General features: G+C 38.3%; 1 protein-coding gene across 1 annotated transcript in view; it reads left to right on the top strand.

The window, feature by feature from the left end:
• Window positions 1-20970, top strand: part of MYO3A (myosin IIIA) — a gene marked incomplete at both ends in the record, with an annotated part of 210068 nt that overhangs the window by 86841 nt on the left and 102257 nt on the right. The window contains 7 exons of the mRNA XM_079797460.1: window positions 8327-8426; window positions 10390-10506; window positions 12086-12190; window positions 12295-12378; window positions 16586-16788; window positions 19092-19190; window positions 19278-19392. Coding sequence (XP_079653586.1) covers window positions 8327-8426; window positions 10390-10506; window positions 12086-12190; window positions 12295-12378; window positions 16586-16788; window positions 19092-19190; window positions 19278-19392 — 823 coding nt within the window. The remainder of the gene's footprint in view (window positions 1-8326; window positions 8427-10389; window positions 10507-12085; window positions 12191-12294; window positions 12379-16585; window positions 16789-19091; window positions 19191-19277; window positions 19393-20970) is intronic.

Here is a 20970-nt window from a genome sequence, read left to right as displayed (position 1 = left end):
TTTCAATTGATTAAAACCAGAATTTAAAATTAATAAAACTTTTCTTTGATTCTATAGTAGATGAACATTTAGTAAAAGGAAAATATTCACTCCATTACCCAAGAAATATATTTTAAGCACCTACCATTAGTGAGAATCTGGTCTAGGAGTATGGGATATATCAGTCAACAGATTTAATTTAAAAAACAATCCTGTTCTCGTGCTTACATGCCAATGGGAAAACCCAGACAATAAATATAATAAATTAGTAAATAATATAGTATATTAGATGGTGATACATGCTAAAGAAAAAAAACCAGAGCAAACTAGATTGTGAATCCTGGGTTGAGGGGGTGGGGTGGAATTGCAATGTTAAAAATGAGTGATCAGCTCAGACCTCACGATGGAGGGAGATACATTAGTCTCTCCAGGCAGAAGGAAGAGTGGGGCTGAGCCTCTGAAGCATTTAAGGTTTTATTAAATACTCTTTCTAAGATTTAGAGGGAAATCAGAATATTTTTCAATTGTAAGAAATCCCCCACTTTACCCAGAAGTCCAGGGAAAAATTTCTAAATGATCTTACAAATATTTTATAGCTTTCACAACATCTGAGTTTTTTAGCCTGTCAGCTTCACTGTTTCTAGTCTCAGACAACTCCATCTCATTCCATGCAACCATCATCTCCTCAGTGGAGATGGAGAGAAATTGAGATTTGAGAAATTTTAAGGAGATAAACACTATAATTTGGTGATGATGTGGATGCAGGAGGTGAGGAAGATGGAAATTTCTGGTGTGTGCAATGAATTAGATGGTGGTGTCAGTCAATGAGATAAGAAACACTGGGGGAGTTTCAGACTGTGCTGCAGAAGGTCATGCTTTGCTCTTTGGACATCTGGAATTTGAATGCATTTAAGACATCTCTGTTTCTCGATGACTGTGCCCTCCCGCGACGAGTTTCCACAGCCTCCAACGTCATGCCCTTTAGTTCTGGCTACAGCAAGCACAACATCGCTGTTCTGGTGCACACGCACTGCCTCTCACACAGGATCTTCTTTCAGATTTGACCCCCAGCCCCCACCAGCCACCAGTCCCTCAGACATATACCTTCCCTTAGGTCATGGGATGCTACTCTTATTTAAAACCCAAGATTAAATGCTGAACTACTGAAAACCATTCCCAGTTCACCAGAAGGAATTATTCCTCCTTGCTATTCCCAAAACATTTAATGTTTACTTTACTTGTGGCACTTGCTATATGACTTGTGTTGTTTTAAATATTTGTGTCTCTATCTCCCATTAGATTAAAACTCATTGAATGCATGGTCAGGATCTTATTTCATACACAGTGACCCCTCAACACTTAGGACAATGCCTTGCATATAGCAGGGTCTAAATAAATAAGATTTTTATTTAAATGACAGATAAATGAGAATATTCTAAAGAAAAGCCCTTCCAAATTCTGTAGCAATCACTTCCTATAAATGTTTATTTTTTAAAGTATCAAAAATTATTTGCATTATAATTGTGTCTGGTACTTGGTATATAGGTACATCTAACAAATCAAAATCACTTGATATTGGAAAAAAGAAAGTCAACCAGAACAAAATCAGCCATGACTGATAAGATATTCACTAATGGCCGAAACCAGTTTGGCTCAGTGGATAGAGCATCAGCCTGTGGACTGAAAGGTCCCGGGTTCGATTCCAGTAAAGGACATGTACCTTGGTTGCGGGCACATCCCCAGTAGGAGGTGTGCAGGAGGCAGCTGATCGATGTTTCTCTCTCATCGATGTTTCTGGCTCTCTATCTCTCTCCCTTCCTGTAAAAAAATCAATAAAATATATTTTTTAAAAAGATATTCATTAATGTATAAAATTATAGAAACATTTAGATGTCCTTGTAAAAATGTACTAATTCATTTTAATAAATATATAATAGTATAAGTAAGAAAAATCATTCAAAGCTATTATTTACCCAAACGGACTCCAAAGAATTCAGTTTTTTTTTCAGGCAAATATGGATATCAGATTAATGTTATGATGAAGATTGGACTAGATATGTTCCTTTGATGAATAAGCATTTAGTCATTCTATACATGTTTATTGAGTATCTATTATGCCTCAGCTATTCTTTTAAGTTCTTAGGATACATTAGTGACCAAAAGATATGTAAGAAAGTATAAAGTATTTTCACAACTGCTGGTTCTTTTTTTAATTTTCATTTATATACTCTATTTTTGTTTCTTCATTATGATTACAACTTTAATAACTTTAAAGTGTTTAACTCATAGAGAAAGCTTTTATAAACTAAATAGAGGCCCGGTACATGAAAATTCGTGCATGGGGGGAGGAGGGTTTACCTCAGCCCAGCCAGCACCCTCTTCAATCTGGGACGCCTCGAGGGATGTCCGACTGCCCGTTTAGGCCTGATCGGGCCTAAACGGGCAGTCGGACATCCCTCTCACAATCTAGGACTGCTGGCTCCCAACCACTCTCCTGCCTGCCTGCCTGATTGCCCCTAACCGCTTCGGCCTGCCAGCCTGATCACCCCCTAACCACTCCCCTGCCAGCCTGATCGACGCCTAACTGCTCTCCTGCCAGCCGATTGCCCCTAACTGCCCTCCACTGCCAGCCTGGTCACCCCTAACTGTCCTCCCCTGCCAGCCTGGTTGCCCCCAACTGCCCTCCCCTGCTGGCCCAGTCACCCCTAACTGCCCTTCCTAGCCAGCCTGGTCGCCCCTAACTGCCCTCCCCTGCTGACCTGATCACCCCTAACTGTCCTCCCCTGCAGGCCTGGTCCCTCCCATCTGCCCTCCCCTGCTGGCCTGATTGCCCACAACTGCCCTCCCCTGCCAGCCATCTTGTGGTGGCCATCTTGTGTTCACATGGGGGCAGCCATCTTTGACCACATGGGGGCAGCCATCTTGTGTGTTGGAGTGATGGTCAGTTTGCATATTAGGCTTTTATTATATAGGATTCATGCACCTAACTTAACTATGCATCATTCATGTATTTTTAAAAGCCATGTGAACTGATATAGGTATGTCAATTAACAAAGTAGTATTTGAAGCAGTAGCTAGTTGTACCTCCTTGATTTTAACATATTCTTCATAAAAAATGATGTGTTCAAACATATACATTATAGCTGAAATTATCCAAACGTTTTTGTTGTTTTTTTGTTAACTCTTGTATCAGATTGTGTGCTCCTGGTGAGCAGGGACCTGTACTATTTGTCTTCATAGTTTTATTCCAGCTTATTGTGTGCTCCATAAATTTAAATAATTATTGAATGAATGAATGCAGTAGTGGATGTTGAAACATATAATTCAGGCCTCTGTGTGTGTGTGTTTGTGTGTGTGTGTGTGTGTATGTGTGTGTGTGTGTGTGTGTGTGGTGGGGGAGAAGCCTAACAAATGAGAACAAAAATGGAAATGCCATATTAATCACGTGGTTCAGTGAGTCATGCCACTTGAAAGATTGCAAATGTGAGTCATCACTAGTGCTACTTTGTCATGGCAGCTATTACTGTCTCTCTTTTTTGCCTCATTTTCTCCATAATGTTTATGGTCCAAGCAAGTGATAGCAGTGCTGACCATGTTCCCCAGAGCAGCCCTTTGCCAATGGCAGCTAAAGACTGTTCCTGGAGAATGAAAAGGAGCAGATGGTGAAGGACCAGGGGATCAATACTTGGCTGCCTGGTACCCTCATACAAATGGGCAATTCCAGTGGCCAGGGTGCTTCACTAGTTAAACTGACTTCAACCCTGACAGGATGAGAGATTGGGAGGGAAGTTTGCTGGAGCGAAGATGTGCTGGACAACCATGGGCCTTTTCATTGCGTTCCCCCAGCACCTAACTAGGCTTTAGCACTGTTGCCAAAGGGGAAGAACATAAGATTGCTCACTCTAAGCGATACTATTCTTTGCACACCAGCTGGTTGGATAGGACTAAGTATTGTTATTCAAGCCACCTGTTGCATTTTGCATCTTTATGTCCTTGATTCCAGGCATAGAAAGATGAATAACACTTGGTATCTCTCACAATTTCTCCCCATCTGGCAGGAACAGTGAACATGAATACCTGGTATACCTAGTTGAGTGTGAAAGTATCTCTACTAGTGGTGTATTCTCTCTGTGATGGCTTCACAAAGAGGGTGATATTTGAGTCTGATTTTGCCTGATAAGTAGAAATTTGCCAGATATGGGAGGAAAGTAAGTCCAGGCAGAATGAGCAAAGTACAGAATCTTGAAAATACTTGACATATCGAGGAATGTTCTGTACAGAGATGATAGGTCATGGTGCTGGGAAGGTTGTTTGAGGCAAGCTTGTCAAGGTTCATTGATTTCATGCCAAGGAATTTTGAGTCATGCTATAGAAACTGGGGAGCCATCTGAGGTTTTTATTCATCACAGTATCAAAATCTTTGCTACGTTTTTGGAAGCTAATACCAAAAGCATCATGGAAGACAAATTCACAGGCGCAGAAGAACGAGGGTATCAGCCAGCCAAGTATTGATCCCCTGATTCTTCACCATCCTCTCCTTTTCATTTTCCAGGAACAGTCTTTAGCTGCCAAATGGTCCCATAAAAACTGATGAAAAATTCAGGGCTCTTCACTTTAATCAGTTGGATAATTGAATTTCTTTTTCTAGTTTTTGAAAAATATATAATATGAAGCTCTTTGGAAATAGGAAGATAAATAAGATGATACTTGTTGAGTTCAGCAAATGTGGAGACCAACTATGTGCCAGTCCTGTGCCCAAAATCATGGATGATATACCTTCATTCATTCATTCATTCATTCATTCAGCAAATGTTTATTGAGGACCTACTATGTTCTAAATGGGAACTAAAGACACATAGTTTTGTACATCTTGGAGCTGACATTGTAGTAAATGTTTCAAATATTAACTAAATTATTCATACAAATAAGTGCATAACTATAAATTTCTGTAAATCTATAAAAGTTACAGAAGAATCTAAGAATTGCAAATAGGAGTGAAACTGTTCCTATTATTAGATACAAATCATATCAGCTACATGATTTGAAAATATTTGCTTCCAGTCTATGGCCTCACCTTTTATTCTCTTAATGGTGTCTTTTATAGAGCAGAGTTTTTAATTTAGTGAAATCCAACTTATCATTTTGTCTTCTATGGGTGGTGCTTTTGGTGTTGTACCCAAAAACTCATTTCCAAACCCAAGGTTATCTATATTTTTCTCTTATATTATTTTCTAGGAGTTGTATTACTTTGTATTTTACATTTAGGTTTATAATCCATTTTGAATTAATTTTTATGAAAGGTGTAAGGTTAGTGTCCAGATTCTCTCTTTTTTGCATGTATGTTTAGCTGTTTAAGCACCATATTTTGAAGAGATATCCCTATAATAAGGCAGTTTACAAGCTAATAAAGGGAATAAGATGTGTACACAAATGATTGACTGAAATGACTTAACTATTTGTCTGAAGGATGTAAGAATTATGCTTAGGGGTTCAAAAGAGGTGTCATTTGAGAGTACTGTGGAAAGTGAATAAAATTTCATCATGCAGATGGGGTCAAAGAGGAAATAACAAAAACAAAGGATATATATATATATCCTTTGTTTTTGTTATTTATATAATGGATTTGCATATAGGTTGCATGAGAGGTCTGAGAGAAACAGAAGAGCCAGGGATCACTCTTGGGTTTTTTGCCCAAACAATAAGAAGAATGGAATCACCATTTACTGAGATGAGGATCATGGGGCAAGAGCAGGCGTGGGTCTGGGGTATTTAGGAGCATGGTTTAGAATGTGTTGATTGTGCCTGTTAGACTTTTAATTGAAGTGTCCAGTAAGCATTTGGATGCTTAAATTTGGAGGTTAGCAAGCTTTTTAGTACATGAGTGGTATTTAAATCTATGAAATCAGGGTGCGAATGTTGATAGAGAAGAAAATAGCTGCAAGGATTAAAGTGCGGGAGACTCCAAAATATGACAGAAAGATGAGGAGAAACCAGAAAAAAGACACTCAGATGAAGATGCCAGTGAATCAGGGAAGAGAGTCAAGCCAGGGTGCAGGAAGCCCAGCTGGATGTATTCAGGAAGGAGTCTGTTATATGCTGCTGGGAGGTTAAGTGAAAGGATTGGAATGGACCCCTTGGATTAGCAATGTGAAGGTCATTAATGTCCTGAACAGAAACTGTTTCCATGGAGGGTATTGAGGACAGCCTCACTGAAATGGGTTTTCTTAATGAGTGGAGAGAAATTGAAGATACTAAATTTAGAAAATTCTTTTGAGTATTTTTTGCAATAAAACAAGGAGATGGAATAGTAGATGGAAGAAACTGCATCAGGGAAAGGTTTTTGTTTGCTGTAACAGCTGAGAGGGGAAGTAAGTGAAGTAGGAGTGAGAGGGGAACCGGCAAAAGTGATGTCCTTAAGTGAAAGGGGACAGAATCTAGTGCACGGAAGCCAGGCTGGGCACAGATGGAGGGGGAACAGTTTATCAGTAGACACTTAATTCTCTAAGCAATGAGAAAGCATTAAAGTTCATGAGTGAGGGGTATGATTCTTGTGAATCCTCATAATCTATTTATTCTTTTTCCTGTTACTATAGACAAATTCAGATGCTTAAAAGTATGTCCAAAAATAAACATTGAAAATACAGTTTTGCTCAAAATAAAGTGAATGATAATTTTATGTTCAAAAAAGTTTAAACAAATTATTGTGTTTATCTCAGCAACTTTTTCTCCAGCCTTCATGTCAAATCAAGATTCTTATGCCGTGGGTGAAAATTGTTGAAATGTTTTCCTTTGAAAATAAACTTCCTAATGTTTAAAATCAATTTTCTACAGACATTGAACCTTTTGAAAATCTACCATGTAGTTTCTTTTTTGTACGCCTCTTAAATTATGCTGAGTAATAATTTTTAAAATTACCATTTTTTGAGTATATCAAACTTAAAAGCTTCTGCACAGTAAAAAACAAACAAACAAAAAACAACAACAACAAAACAAAGAGGCAGCTGAATGAATGGGAGATGATATTTGCAAACAATAGCTTTGACAACAGTTTAATATCCAAAATTTATAAAGAACTCATAAAGTTCAACACCAAACAAGCCGATTTAAAAATGGGCAGAGGACCTGAACAGACACCTCTCCCCAAAAGACATACGAACGGCCAACAGATATATGAAAAGAGTCCAACTTGACTATCTATTAGGGAAATACAAATCAAAACGACAATTATATACCACCTCACACCTGTTAGAGTGGCCATCATCAACAAGACAAGTAATAACAAGTGTTGGAGAGGTTGTGGAGAAAAGGGAGCCCTCGTTCACTGCTGGTGGGAATGTAGACTGATGCAACCACTATGGAAACAGTCTGGCAATTCCTCAAAATCTTAAGAATAGAGTTACCATATGACCCAACAATCCCTCTTCTTGGTATATACCCCAAAACCTTAAAAACATATATTCACAAAGAGATGTATTCCCTATGTTCATTACAGCATTACTCACAGTGGCAAGACATGGAAACAACCAAAGTGTCCTGTGATAAAAGACTGGACAAAGAAGATGTGATACACATACACAATGGAATGCTACTCAGCCATAAATAAGAAAAGATAAAATAGCGACATTTGCAACAACATGGATGGGCCTTGAGAATATTGTGCTAAGTGAAATAAGTCAGTCAGAAATCTAAGAACCATATGATTTCATTCATTTGTGGGATGTAAAACTGAAACCCATGGACACAGCAGTGTCGTGGTTGCCATAGGAAAGGGATTAAGTGGGAGTGAAGGATGTCTAATATATAATGATGGAAGATGATTTGACTATGGGTGCTGGGCACACAGTGCAATATATAGATCTTATATCATAGAAATGTATGGTTGAAACCTTATGATCCTATTAACCAGTGTCACCCCAATACATTTAATTAAATAAAAAAGTAAACTGAAATTATTATTTCTTGAGCACCAATGGCCTAGTACTACTTCAGACAAAATTAGGAATTTAATGAATTCAAATCTCTCTAACTCACCACTTTGTAGCAGATTAAATCACTCACAGAATTTAGAGGAAACATTAAAGCAAATTATATGCAGGATAGTTCTTGATAAGAATAGTGAACTCTTGATCATCCATGAGGTTTGACATGTTAACATTTTTCCAATGGAAAACAAAAGCAAACAGATCAAATACAATAGGCTATTTTCTGATAAATTGCTATCATTGAATTTAGTAAATTAGCTTCATAGAAATTTTTCAGTCTCATCTGAATCTAAAACTTACTTCCACTATGATCAATAATAAGTTCTCAGATCAGCAAGGGTTTTTCTTTTTGTATTGCTCCACAGACATGAACGTATTCACACCAAGAAAAGTAACTTCAGCAGACCTTTAATTTCCAGTCTGAAGGATGTAGATGATTTAGCAACTCTAGAAGTTTTGGATGAGGTAAGGAACTCAGTTTAATCAAACATAAACATTCTAGATTCTTTTAATTCATAGAGTTGATGTGATCAGGAGGTTGTTTGAATATATCTGTGCTTCTCATACTTCCTGTGCCTCTTAGCTTCCTGATTCTCTCTCCTGTCTTCAGCTTGAAGGCATGCAAGCCACATTTCCGCATAGCTCCAGCCTGGTGTCGATTTTTTTCCTGTTTTTGATATTCCACTTGCAAAGGTGTGAGTTTCCACTAGGAATTGCTTATAGGACACAGACTCTTCTTCCCCTGAATTCTTTCTGTAAGTTTCAAAGGGATGATTTACTGAGGTCAGAAAGTCGTCTCCTACAACCTTCGTGTGGCTTCCTTCCACTTATTCCTCTCCTGTTCCCCTCTCAGTGGCAGTGCCTCGAGGTCTCCACGTTACCTCAAGAGCCTGTTACTACCATGAGCGGTCCCCCTCTTGGGTTCTCAGCTCCCCTGCTCTCACAGAGCTAACCTTTTAAGGCATTGAATTCTGCTTGAAACTCCTTACTTATCTCAGTGATGTCAGAAATAGATCAGACATCTCTGTGTAGGTACAAATCCAAGCCAGTAAATTGCAGTTTCAGCCTCCTTTCCTTTCAACCCCCTTTACTGCAGATAATCAGATCATTAGAGAAATGAATGGTTCCTTTTCAGTGAAAGGTTGGGATCGCTATCCTGCTTGATCAACAGATTTTTGTTTTTTAAATACTTCTGATACATGCCTGATCATTTGGCTCAGAAATGCAACAAATCAGGAGACATTTTCTCAACAGAAGTAGTCATTTGGTAAATTTAGGGTTGCATAAACAACTCAAGTACTTCCTCAAAATAATCTCTCTTGCGAATATCAAACATCATGTAATCAGACAGTGTTTGCAACTCAGAGATTGCAAAAACCTTTACGAATCCTTATGTATCAGATGTTCCAATGACGTGAATTTCTAGGCTTGTGGATTATAAGGAGGACCTTGGTATCCTAGTGCTGACTTACGTTAAACACTGGGTTTGTGGTTGTTGTTGTTATTTATTTCCTTGAGAGCATCATCTATATATATAAAAGCCCTATGACACACACTGACCACCAAGGGGCAGATGCTCAATGCGCAAGCTGCCCCCTGGTGGTCAGTGCGCTCCCACAGCGGCCGATCCTCGCAGGCCACACCCCTCCACCAGTGCACGAATTCATGCTTCTGGCCACTAGTATATATAATATCTCTGCAATATCAGATTTTCCCTTTGGAAAACACAGGTAACAATGACATCCCTCTATGGCTCTCAGAACCAAAGAAAATGCCTGTCCAGTGAAAGGGTAGTTGCTTACCAAATGTTGACACGTCTCACTGTCAATCTGCCAATTTCTTTCTAGAGCCTTGGCCCAGATTCCAAATGTTTTATTTATTACTAGAGGCCTGATGAACGAAATTCGTGCACTGACCTGGGCGGGGGGGGAGGGTGTCCCTCAGCCCAGCCTTCATGCTCTCCAATCTGCGATCCTTCTCACAATCTGGGACTGCTAGCTCCCAACTGCTCACATGCCTGCCAGCCTGATCACCCCCTAACCACTCCCCTGCCGGCCTGATCAACGCCTAACTGCTCCCCTGCCCGCCCGGTCACCCCCAACTGCCCTCCCCTGCTGGCCCGGTCACCCCCAACTGCCCTCCCCTTCTGGCCCCGTCGCTCCTAACTGCCCTCCCCTGCCGGCCTGGTCACCCCCAACTGCCCTCCCCTGCTGGCCTGGTCACCCCCAACTGCCCTCCCCTGCCAGCCATCTTGTGGCAGCCATCTTGTGACCACATGGGAGCAGCCAGCTTGTATAAGAGTGTGACAGTCAATTTGCATATTACCTCTTTATTATATAGGATTATTATATAGGATTGTTTGTTTTTTACATTGTAATTGACCATAAATGATTTTTAAGAAAAATAAATTGTTTTTATTTTATTATAGCATACAGTCTCTGAGCAACTTGAGAAGTGTTATTCCAGAGATCAGATTTATATCTATGTGGGAGACATACTCCTTGCTCTTAACCCTTTCCAGAGTCTGGGTCTTTATTCCAAAGAGGTATGTGGTGTGCCTTGCATTCTATTATTTGTACTAATAATTATACTATTCAGATATTGAAATTAATTTACATTATGCCAAGGAACATTTTATTCAGTAGCTTGAATAAACAGTTAAATAATTATTGTACAACATAGAGATAGGAAAAAATAGAAGATGAATTATTAACCTGGATGAAATATGTGGTCTTTCTTTCCCCAAAAGTATGTGGCAGAATGTTACTTACTTACAGTTATTGATAACTAGCCTATACTGTATATCATAACAATATACAGGTATCTAAAAAAGTGCTCAATATCTACCTCTGATCCAAGCATCAGAGAATTAAAGATGTAATTACATTATTTATATAGGTAATAAACTTAACAGCTATAAAACTTGTCATTATGAGTTTACAAATTCTTTGGACATATTGATTCGTTTTTAATATCAGACCATGTGTGTTTGACTATGAATATATAATTATCCATTTTTTCAACCCCTAATGGTTTAAATATAGAATAGTATTCTGTAATAAAATGAGGCCATTTTTAATTGGACCCATTCTCTTCTATTTGTGTACTCCAAAAAATTATTGAATACTGTGCCTAAGAGTTATTTTTTATGTGTGAAAAGTACATAATTCTCTCATCCTCTATCACCTTAAAATTTACAAGAAGAATGGTAAATTTGTGAACTTTGACCTGAGTTTCAGGTAATTTGGGCTTTAGTGCAAATTCTGCTATCAATTAACTATATAATCTTGGACAAATCAAGTGAGAGAATGTATGTAAAATGATGTGAAAGGGAAAAAAAAGTGGTGAGTATATGTCAGACATTATTATATCCAAGGAATAGTCAAAAAAATTATAACTATTGTGTAATTTATAAATTGTTTTTTTCTTAACACATTAAGTGCCATGTCAGTCACCGGTAACTGAAATGGAAAGGAAGACAAAACAGGCTTGGCACTTAATGTGTTAAAGAAATAATAGTATTTTTAATCCTTAATTTCTGTTTTGGAGTGGTATGCACTTCCAAGAGTCTTCTTTCAAATACTACTGCCAGAGTGATGTTATAGCATACTAGAGGCCCAGTGCACAAAATGTGTGCCAGCCCTGCGCCCCCACTAAGCCATCACCCACCCCAGTTCCCCATTCACCATCGGGCGATCAGAGCCTACCCCCAGGGGAAGGGACCAAGAGGTTGGCCGGCAGGCCCCATCCAGCGATAGGGGCCTGCAAGCTGGGGGCAGTTCCTGCATTGAGCGTCTGCCCCCTGGTGGTCAGTGCGTGTCATAGCAACTGGTCGTTCTGCTGTTCAGTCATTTTGTATATTATCCTTTTATTATATAGGATTATCCTATCATATTTCTGGTCTATTTGGTGTCAGGCATTTTATTCTACATAATTTTGCATGAATTCTGCATATATCTAAGTGTGTGTTGTCTGTGTAACATGTGTGTAATGTTTTGGTGGTATGAAACTCTATTTTTGCTTATGTTGTGCTTTAAAAATTGGAGCTGTACCTGTAAATAATCTAGGGATGAAACAAAAGAAATAAAAGCCTTATAAAATGTGATTTTTTAAAAAATCCTTAGCATTCCAAACTCTATATTGGAGCAAAGAGAACTGCCAACCCTCCTCACATTTTTGCAGTGGCTGACTTAGGCTACCAGTCGATGGTAACATATAATTCAGATCAGGTAAGGAGTCTCACATTCTTAGAAACTCCCCTCTTAGCTTCTTTTGTGTCAGCTGAATTTTGTAGGATAAGGCCTTCTTACAGTTTCCTTGTCTCACTGTACAGTGCATTGTTATTTCTGGGGAAAGTGGTGCTGGAAAGACTGAAAGTGCTCATCTTTTAGTTCAGCAGCTGACAGTGCTCGGAAAGGTACAGTTGATTTTTTTCTCTGTCCTAATAGAAATATTTGTTACATATCAGAGCGTAATATAACTGATTAGATTAATATTCAGCAGTTTAATAATAAAGTTATAAAACACAATTGTTATCCTTTGTGAATTTAAAATATAACAAACAATATAAAAATCATATGTTCTGTGTTGAAGATATTCTAACTTATCTCTCTCTTAGTTGCAAAGCTTTATAAATGTAATTTTCTCTCTTTTTAGCCCCAACACACTCACTGAATGCTTTATTTACTTTCTCTCCTTTTCTTACTAGCACGGAAAAGAGGAGTCAATATTATAAAAACCAATTGTATTTATATATCATACATACTAGTACATACCAGCAATTATCGATTGGAAATTGAAATTTTAAATTTACAATTGCACCAAAAAACATGAACTATTTCATATAAAACATATGAACTATTTCATATAAAACCCGTATAAAACATATACAAGGGTTGTATTCTAAAAAGTAGAAAAAGTTGATAAAAGAAATAAAAAAGACCTAAATAAATGGAGAGATTTACCATGTTCATGGATAAAAAGTCTCAATGTTATTGACATGTCAGTTTTCCACAAATTGATCTGTATATTCAAGTCAATTATAATAAAAATCCCAACAGGATTTTTTTGGTAGAAATTGACAAGCTGAAACAAAAATTTATATGGAAAGGCAGATGATCTATTGTAAGCAAATAATTTCCAAAAAGAACAAAATTGGGGGGTAATATTACCTGATTTTGAGATTTACTATGAAGCTGCAATAGTTGTTAGATATAATAAAAAGCATAACCCATAAAGGAAAAAATTGGATTTCGCCAAAATTAAGTATTTCTGTTCTCTGAATGACATTGTTATGAAAGTGAAACCACAAGCTACAGACTCAAAGAAACTATTTGCATGTCATATATCTAATAAAAGACTGTATCCTTAAGGTATATGTTTAAAAACTCTTAAGACTCAATAATAAGAAATAAAATAATTTTTAAAAAATGAATGAAAGAACACTGTTACATTCCTGGCCAGCCAGGAAACTCAGTTGGTTAGAGCATTGTCCCTATATTCCAAGGTTGCGGGTTCAATTCCTGGTTAGGGCACATACAAGAATCAGCCAATGAACTTATAAATAAATGGAACAAGTCTCTCTCTCTCTCTCTCTCTCTCTCTCTCTCTCTCTCTCTCTCTCTCTTTCTCCTTCCTCTCTCTTTCTAAAATCAATTTAAAAAGCAAAACACAAAACAAAAAAAGACACTGTTACAAGCAATGTATGAATCTTATTAGATGAGATTTGGATAAATTTCAAGCGCATTATGCTAATTCAAGGATCCGGGTTCCGAATAGTACATATTGTATGATTCAAATTATATGCCATTCTTGCACTTTTAAAACTATAGGGACAGAAACAGATCAATGATTATCACAGGCCAGGGATGGTGAGAGGTGCTGACTACAAAGGGTAATGATGCAATTTGGAGAGTGATGGAATTGTTTTATGTGTGGATTTTAGTGGGGGTTATATGATTAAATATGTTAAAAAATTTTTTCAGAACTTTACACCATAAAGGGTGAATGTTACTTTATGTAAATTATCTTAATTTTTAAAAAGGGAAGTTGATGATAGAGACTTGGTTTGATTTTTTAGGTACAGCCCTTGAAATGAGATAGGTCAAGAATAATGTGTTCTTATTAGTCTTAATAGTGTAAAAATTATTGTGCACAACTTATCACTGTGAACATTTTTATTATGATTTACATAGTTAAAATTAGAGTCATATTAAAAGTATTGTGATCACTGTGATTATAGAATTTTGTGTTACAAAGTACTATGTATATAAGACCAGACCTAACCCCTCTGTTAAAAGGTGAGACCTCATAGTGTCAAAACAACTGCTTAATTGAGTATAGTTCCTTTTCAACATAATGAGTTGAAAAAATTTCATGTTCCTATTGAAAATCAGCCCTGGCTGGTGTTCTTAAGTGGTTAGAGCGTCAGCCCATGCACCAAAAGGTCACAGGTTCGATTCTCAGTCAAGGGCATGTACCTCAGTTTTGGGTTCACTCCCCACCCCAAGTCGATGTGTATCTCTCACCTTGATGCTCCTCTCTCTCTCTCTTTTTCTCTCTCTTTTTCTCTCTCTCTTTCTCTCTCTCTCTCTCTCTCTCTCTCTCTCTCACCCCCTTTCTCTTTCCTCTTCCCTCACTTCCACTCTCTCTGAAAAGCAATGGAAAACATATCCTTAGGTGAGGATTTTAAAAAATCAATTAACTTGTTTTAATATTTTCAATCATGTGTATTGGTATGCAACAGAAATATACGTTGCCCAGTGGATTACCATTACTTCTACTAACCAGACTTGTAACCCTGAAAGACTGGAAGAGCCAGAAGAGACCAGGCAGATGGTGCTATGTCAGGGCTGTCATCTCAACCCTTTTCCTATCCCCTAGCCCATCACTTCCCCTCTCTTTACAACTAGGATAAGTATCATTCTAAAAGGTTTTTAAGTGCAGTGAAATTAGATGTAATTTTTGAGGGAGAAGGGTGCTGAAACACAGCATACTATCCTGGCATAGAAGAGTTGAACAGCTGAATTAATTTATCCAAGTCTTTGTAATAAAAGGGCCTTTCTTATTCTTTCTTGTTCATCTTCACCTGAGAATATTTTTCCATTGATTTTTAGGGAGAGTGGAAGAGAGATGGAAAGACAGAGAGAAACATCGATGTGAGAGAAACACATCAATTGGTTGCCTCCTGCATAACCCCTGACCAGGGCCTTGGCTGGGGAGGAGCCTGCAACCGAGGTATGTGCCCTTGACTGAAATCAAACCTGGGACCCTTTAGTCTGTAGGCCTACCCTCTATCCCCTGAGCCAAACCAGCCAGGGCCCCATTCTTGATTTGTGGGGCCGATAGAGGTCCTTATCAATAATGGAATGTTTTCTTTATAGATGGAAGCAAACTTCATCTAATCTCTTTATCTTGTTCCAGATCTGAATATATTATCTAATATTAATTGTGGATGGTCACACACACAACACACACACCTCAGAACCGTAACCTTATCAGACTTGATCATGTCTTTTACTTATTTCCTTGATAAAGCTTGATCACATACAAATATGGGATGTTTGGTAGATTGAATATTTATTTGTAATATGCAAAACCTTACTTATCAGAGCACTGATATTTATTAGAGGTGGATGAAGATGTTTCCTCACCATTTTCGTGGATGAAAGGCCAGCCCCGTTTGCTTCAATTGAGCCACATTTGTTTCAATTCTTGTTACCCTCTTCTCTCAACCTTTATTCCTCTTTTAGAAAATACCCAAAGTCCTAATATGCTCTTAAAACCTCACTGTGAATGTTCCCTCCAGGCTTCCTACATTCCCCTGTGGGCTATGCTCCAGAAATACCTACTGCTCCTCTCCCTAAAACATAAAATTTCCATACCTTTAACACAGCCAAGCTCAGCAAGGTATTACACTGCACACAATCTACTTGACCCAAATGTCTACCAAGATATGAATGACTGAAACACAGAGTAGAGGATGCTTTTCTAAAAGAGGTTGACTTTTAATCCAAATAAATGTCTACTTGATGATATTTCAAGTAAAATGATAAAGAACAAAAAAAGTTTACACTTGTTTGAGGAGAGAAGAATGTGAGGTGGGGTAGGCAAAAATACAGGAACAGGTAAGTGGGCCTCCACTGGCTTTCACTCCCTGCATCTACACTTCTAAGATGTCCTCGATTTTCACAGTTGCTCCCTTTCCTCTACTTTCAAATTTACAAATTATCTTAATTTCCTTAGTTACAGATTTAGCAGCTTCCATGGAAGCAAGATAATGTTTCAGGCTTTGGGAAAGCTTTGGATGGGGGCTTGAGCAGGTAGAGGAGAATAACAAAATAAGAAGTATACCTCACAATGCATAAATTATGTTGGTAAGTTAGGTACAGAGTAGAACTATATTTGAATAGAAAAAAATTCAGAAAGTTTCTTAGCCCCTCTAAGGAAGCAAGTGGGTGAATACAAATATGGGAGGGGAGAAATAGGGCAGGTCATAATGTCTGACAGTACACTAAGAATATGCTCAGGTACATTTATATCTGGAAAAAGTGCTTATCAAAGAAGAAAATTATATACAAAATTAATTTTATACATTTAAAAATATATCTTGACATTTTCCGTAGGCTAATAACATAACCCTTCAAGAGAAGATTTTACAAGTGAACAATTTGGTGGAAGCCTTTGGCAATGCCTGCACCATTATAAATGACAATTCTAGCCGATTTGGAAAATATTTAGAAATGAAATTCACCTCTTCTGGAGCTGTCGTGGGAGCACAGATTTATGAATACCTTCTGGAGAAATCCCGAGTTATCCACCAAGCCCTGTAAGTTCTGGGAAACAGGAAAAGATACATGTCATAAAAGACACACCTGTCACAAGTGACACATGTGCCTCAAGCAGCACATGTTGTAGGTGGCAGGCATGTCATAAGCAACATATGTTTCATTAGTGACGCATCTGTCATCTGTGATCTAAAACTGCCCTCCGTGGTGTGCAAGTCATAGCGGCATGTGCGTTCCTTTTGGCAGTTTGTAGCTGAGTAACAAAATTTCTGTTCTGGCCTAATGATTTTTTAAAAATTTTTGGTTTTTTTTAAGAGGAAACTGTAGTCACAACATCAAATGTCCACTCTGTTACATATATTTTTAAAGTGTGGCAAGTTAGAGTCTTTCATTTTTGTAGGTTTTATGCTAAACATATCTACATTGTAGTAAATTGTCATATGTTAACTTCATGGGAACATAAGCTCTTACCGTGTATTAGCACATTATTATCTTAATATATAAAAACCCAGGGTCCATAACAACCGACCAAAGGCTCGACCGAACACCAGAAGTCAGTCCTGCAGTCAGTACTGGGTTGCCGTGGTGACCCAGCACTGATTGCCCAGGGGGCTGCGGATCAGGCCCAGAGAGAGGCCTGAAGAGAGAGTCAGGGTCTTATCCGCAGCTTCCGTGGCAGCTGTTGATCAGCCGTTGCCTCTCTCTTTCTCTCTGGCCTTCTCAAGCAGCTGCGCCTCTGTTTCTCTCTGGGCCTCCGTGGGGGCTGCTGATCAGCCCTGTCTCTCTGATCAGGCTTGAAGATAGGCCCAGAGATGCTGACTGGCATAGAAACTGACCAATCAGAACCAAATCTGGGTCAACTGTGAGGAGTCAATGGCTGCCTAGGAGGTGGAACTTTTGATGCTGACTGGCATAGAAACCGACCAATCAGAACCAAATTGGCCGGCAGGGGAGGGCAGTTGGGGGCGAGATCAGGCCTACAGGGGAGGGCAGTTGGGGGTGAGATCAGGCCAACAGGGGAGGGCAGTTAGGGGTGATCAGGCAGGCAGAGGCAGTTAGGGGCAATCAGGTCGGCAGGGGAGAGCAGTTGGGGGCGAGATCAGGTCAGCAGGGAAGGGTATTTGGGGGCAACCAGACTGGCAGGGGAGGGCAGTTGGGGGCAAGATCAGGCCAGCAGGAGTGGGAAGTTAGGGGCGATCAGGCAGGCAGAGGCAGTTAGGGGCAATTAGGCAGGCAGGCAGGTGAGTGGTTAGGAGCCAGCGGTCCCAGATTGCAAGAGGGATGTCCGATTGGAGAGGGTGCAGGCTGGCTGAGGGACCCCCCCACCCCCCCTCTGTGCACGAATTTTGTGGACCGGGCCACTAGTTTAATATAAATACCTTCAAAGGTGAGTAAATTGTGAATATAAGTTGCCTGGGGTATAGCTCCTGAGCTCAGTCCTTAGTGTGGAAAATTATCCTTTGGTCCTCAATTCAAAATATGGAAGGAAAGAATATTAGACAAATATGGTTTTTAATTGTGGCTCTGTGACATGTTGGTCCTCTCTGGATAAGATATTTAAATTTTAAAGACTCGTCTAGGATCTTGGTTCTGGAACTTACTGTGTGTATGATTTGAAATATTTAATCACTCTGCACTCCAGTTTTTCATCTTCAAAATGGAAATAGCAATGGTCCTACCTGTCCGTTAAGATCATGCCTTTCAGGTATTTGCACAGTGAATAAGACATAGTAAGATCCCATCAGTGTAAGCCATTATTAGCAGTAGTAATCTTAATAGATGTGTGAAGATTACAATAACATCTAGCACAGACATGAACATTAAAGATGTTCAGTAGATAGCAGCTACAGTACTATTATTGATGTGTGCCCTGTGCCCAGAGCTTAATGGGCATGCACGGGTGTCCTTTGCTACCCAAACCCAGAGGCACTTCGGGGTCTTATGCAAATGTGGAGATTTAACTCGTTCTCGGAACAATTTGTACTGCTCTCATAACTATGTAAGACTCTCTCCTTCAAGCGTTTGGGTAAAGTCTACCTAAAATGCAAAGTTTTGAGATTTAGATGGTGCCACATGTTGCACAATGTCAGAGGGCACCAGTCACAATGGGTTCTGTGAAGCATCATTCACATCCAATAAACTCTGGAGCAATGCAACGATGCCCTGGGTTTGTAACCATAAAATTAATTTTTGTTGTGAATGCTTACTAAAATATCATAGGTTAAATGCTAGGAAATTGCACAATTAGGATTATATATTAAGCATGCTATGAATTAACTTTTTTCTAGCTGCCCTAAAGAACTATTCTTACTAACCACCTATTGAAAATGTCTTATTTTTTAAGTGGAGAAAAGAACTTCCATGTTTTTTACTACATCTATGCTGGTTTAGCTGAAAAGAAGAAACTAGCCCATTACAAATTGCCTGAAAACAAGCCTCCCAGGTAATTCAGCAGCTTGTATGTTTCATAAATAACACTTTCCCTTTCCACTTAATATTAGATTTTACCCATCCTTTCATATATTTTCAGATACCTACAAAATGACCACCTCAGAACAGTACAAGACATGATGAATAATAGTTTCTATAAATCTCAATATGAATTAATTGAGCAATGTTTCAAAGTCATAGGTTTTACAATGGAGGTGAGTATGAACAACATTTGAACCCCATTAGGAAATATCTTTTTATCATCACTAATTGCAAGATTTAGCATTTATGGAGTGATTAATGCATGCCAAGCAAGGTGCTAAGTGGTTTTACATGGGTCATCCTTTTAATTACTCAAATAACCTTATGAAATGACTAGAATTATGATATTTACTTTATGGATAAGGAAACAGTGGCCCTAAGATATAATTGAATTTGGTTTTATTCTTAATCTTTTATTTTACTTATATTTGCATCTACTGCATATATTAAATTTTATATAAATTCATAAATGTGATCATATTACATGTTTTTAGTAGTCTTTTTAGAACAACTTTATTAACATAATTCATATGCCATACAAGTCAGCCATATTAAAGTACATTTTAATAACTTGTAGTATATTCACAGATGTCTGCATCCATCACCATCATCACTTTTAGAATATTTTCATGTTTTAAATTTTTCACCCCAAAAGAAACATGCTATGAGCAGTTCCTCTGCATTCCAATCCAACCTCTGCTTTCCATCACTATTGATCTCTTTATTCTGGACATTTCACATAAATAGAATGATGCCATATCTCATCCTTTGGGAGTGGTTTCTCTCATTTGCTATATTTTCAAGCTTCATTCATTTTGTAGCATGTATCATTATTTCTTTTTATTGTTGAATAATATTTCATTTTTTGGCTATACCTTGTGTTATTTATTCATTCATCAGTTCAGGGACATTTAGGTTGCTTCTATGTTTTGGCCATTATAAGTAGTACTGCTGTGAACATTGGTGTATATTTTTTATGTGGAAGTAAGTTTTTATTTCTCTTTGGTATATAACTATGAGTGGGACTACTGGGGCATAAAGTTTAACCTTTTGAGGAACTTCCAGACTTTTCCAAAGCAGCTGTGCAGTCTTACATTTCAACCAGCAGTGTATGAAGGTTCCAATTTCTCCATCTCCTCCCCAACATTTATTATATCTTTTTTATCATAGCCATCCTGGTGGGTCTGAAGTGGTTTGGATTTGCATTTCCCTAATGGCTTACGATACTGAACTTCTTTTCCTGTACTGATTGATCATGTGTATATCTTCTTTTCCTGTACTGATTGATCATGTGTATATCTTCTTGACTAAAAATTAGGCCCCTTCATACAAGGGGGTGTTTATGTAAATCAGGATAATTTTTGTCCATCAGGAAACATTTGACCTATTAGAGTTAATTTTTCAAGTGTGGCCTTCGTCCATAGCCAAGAGAAATTCAGATTTGATGGGGAGACTCCCTACCTAGTGCTTTATAGCCCCACAACTTAGAATCCCTCTTTGAGTTGTAAATAAACATTGCTACTATTTCTAGATGAATTAATTGGTTGTATAGAGACGGGAGTGAGAAGTTGAGGGGACCTAAGGAGAAATAACTCCTCTTGAGACCAGAGAGGAATTATTGCCATGACTTCTCCAAAGAGTTTTTGCCAGCACACTGTGAATTATATAGACAAGTGGGAAGCAATATTGTAGACTCAATGGCAAGCCAAGGTTGAATACATCCTTAGTCAAATAATCTACTCACAGGAAGT

Source organism: Cnephaeus nilssonii, assembly GCF_951640355.1.
Source record: "Cnephaeus nilssonii genome assembly, chromosome: 1".
Taxonomy (NCBI): domain Eukaryota; kingdom Metazoa; phylum Chordata; class Mammalia; order Chiroptera; family Vespertilionidae; genus Cnephaeus; species Cnephaeus nilssonii.
Note: the sequence above shows the minus strand (reverse complement) of the source record. Positions and strands in the feature narration are given on the sequence as shown.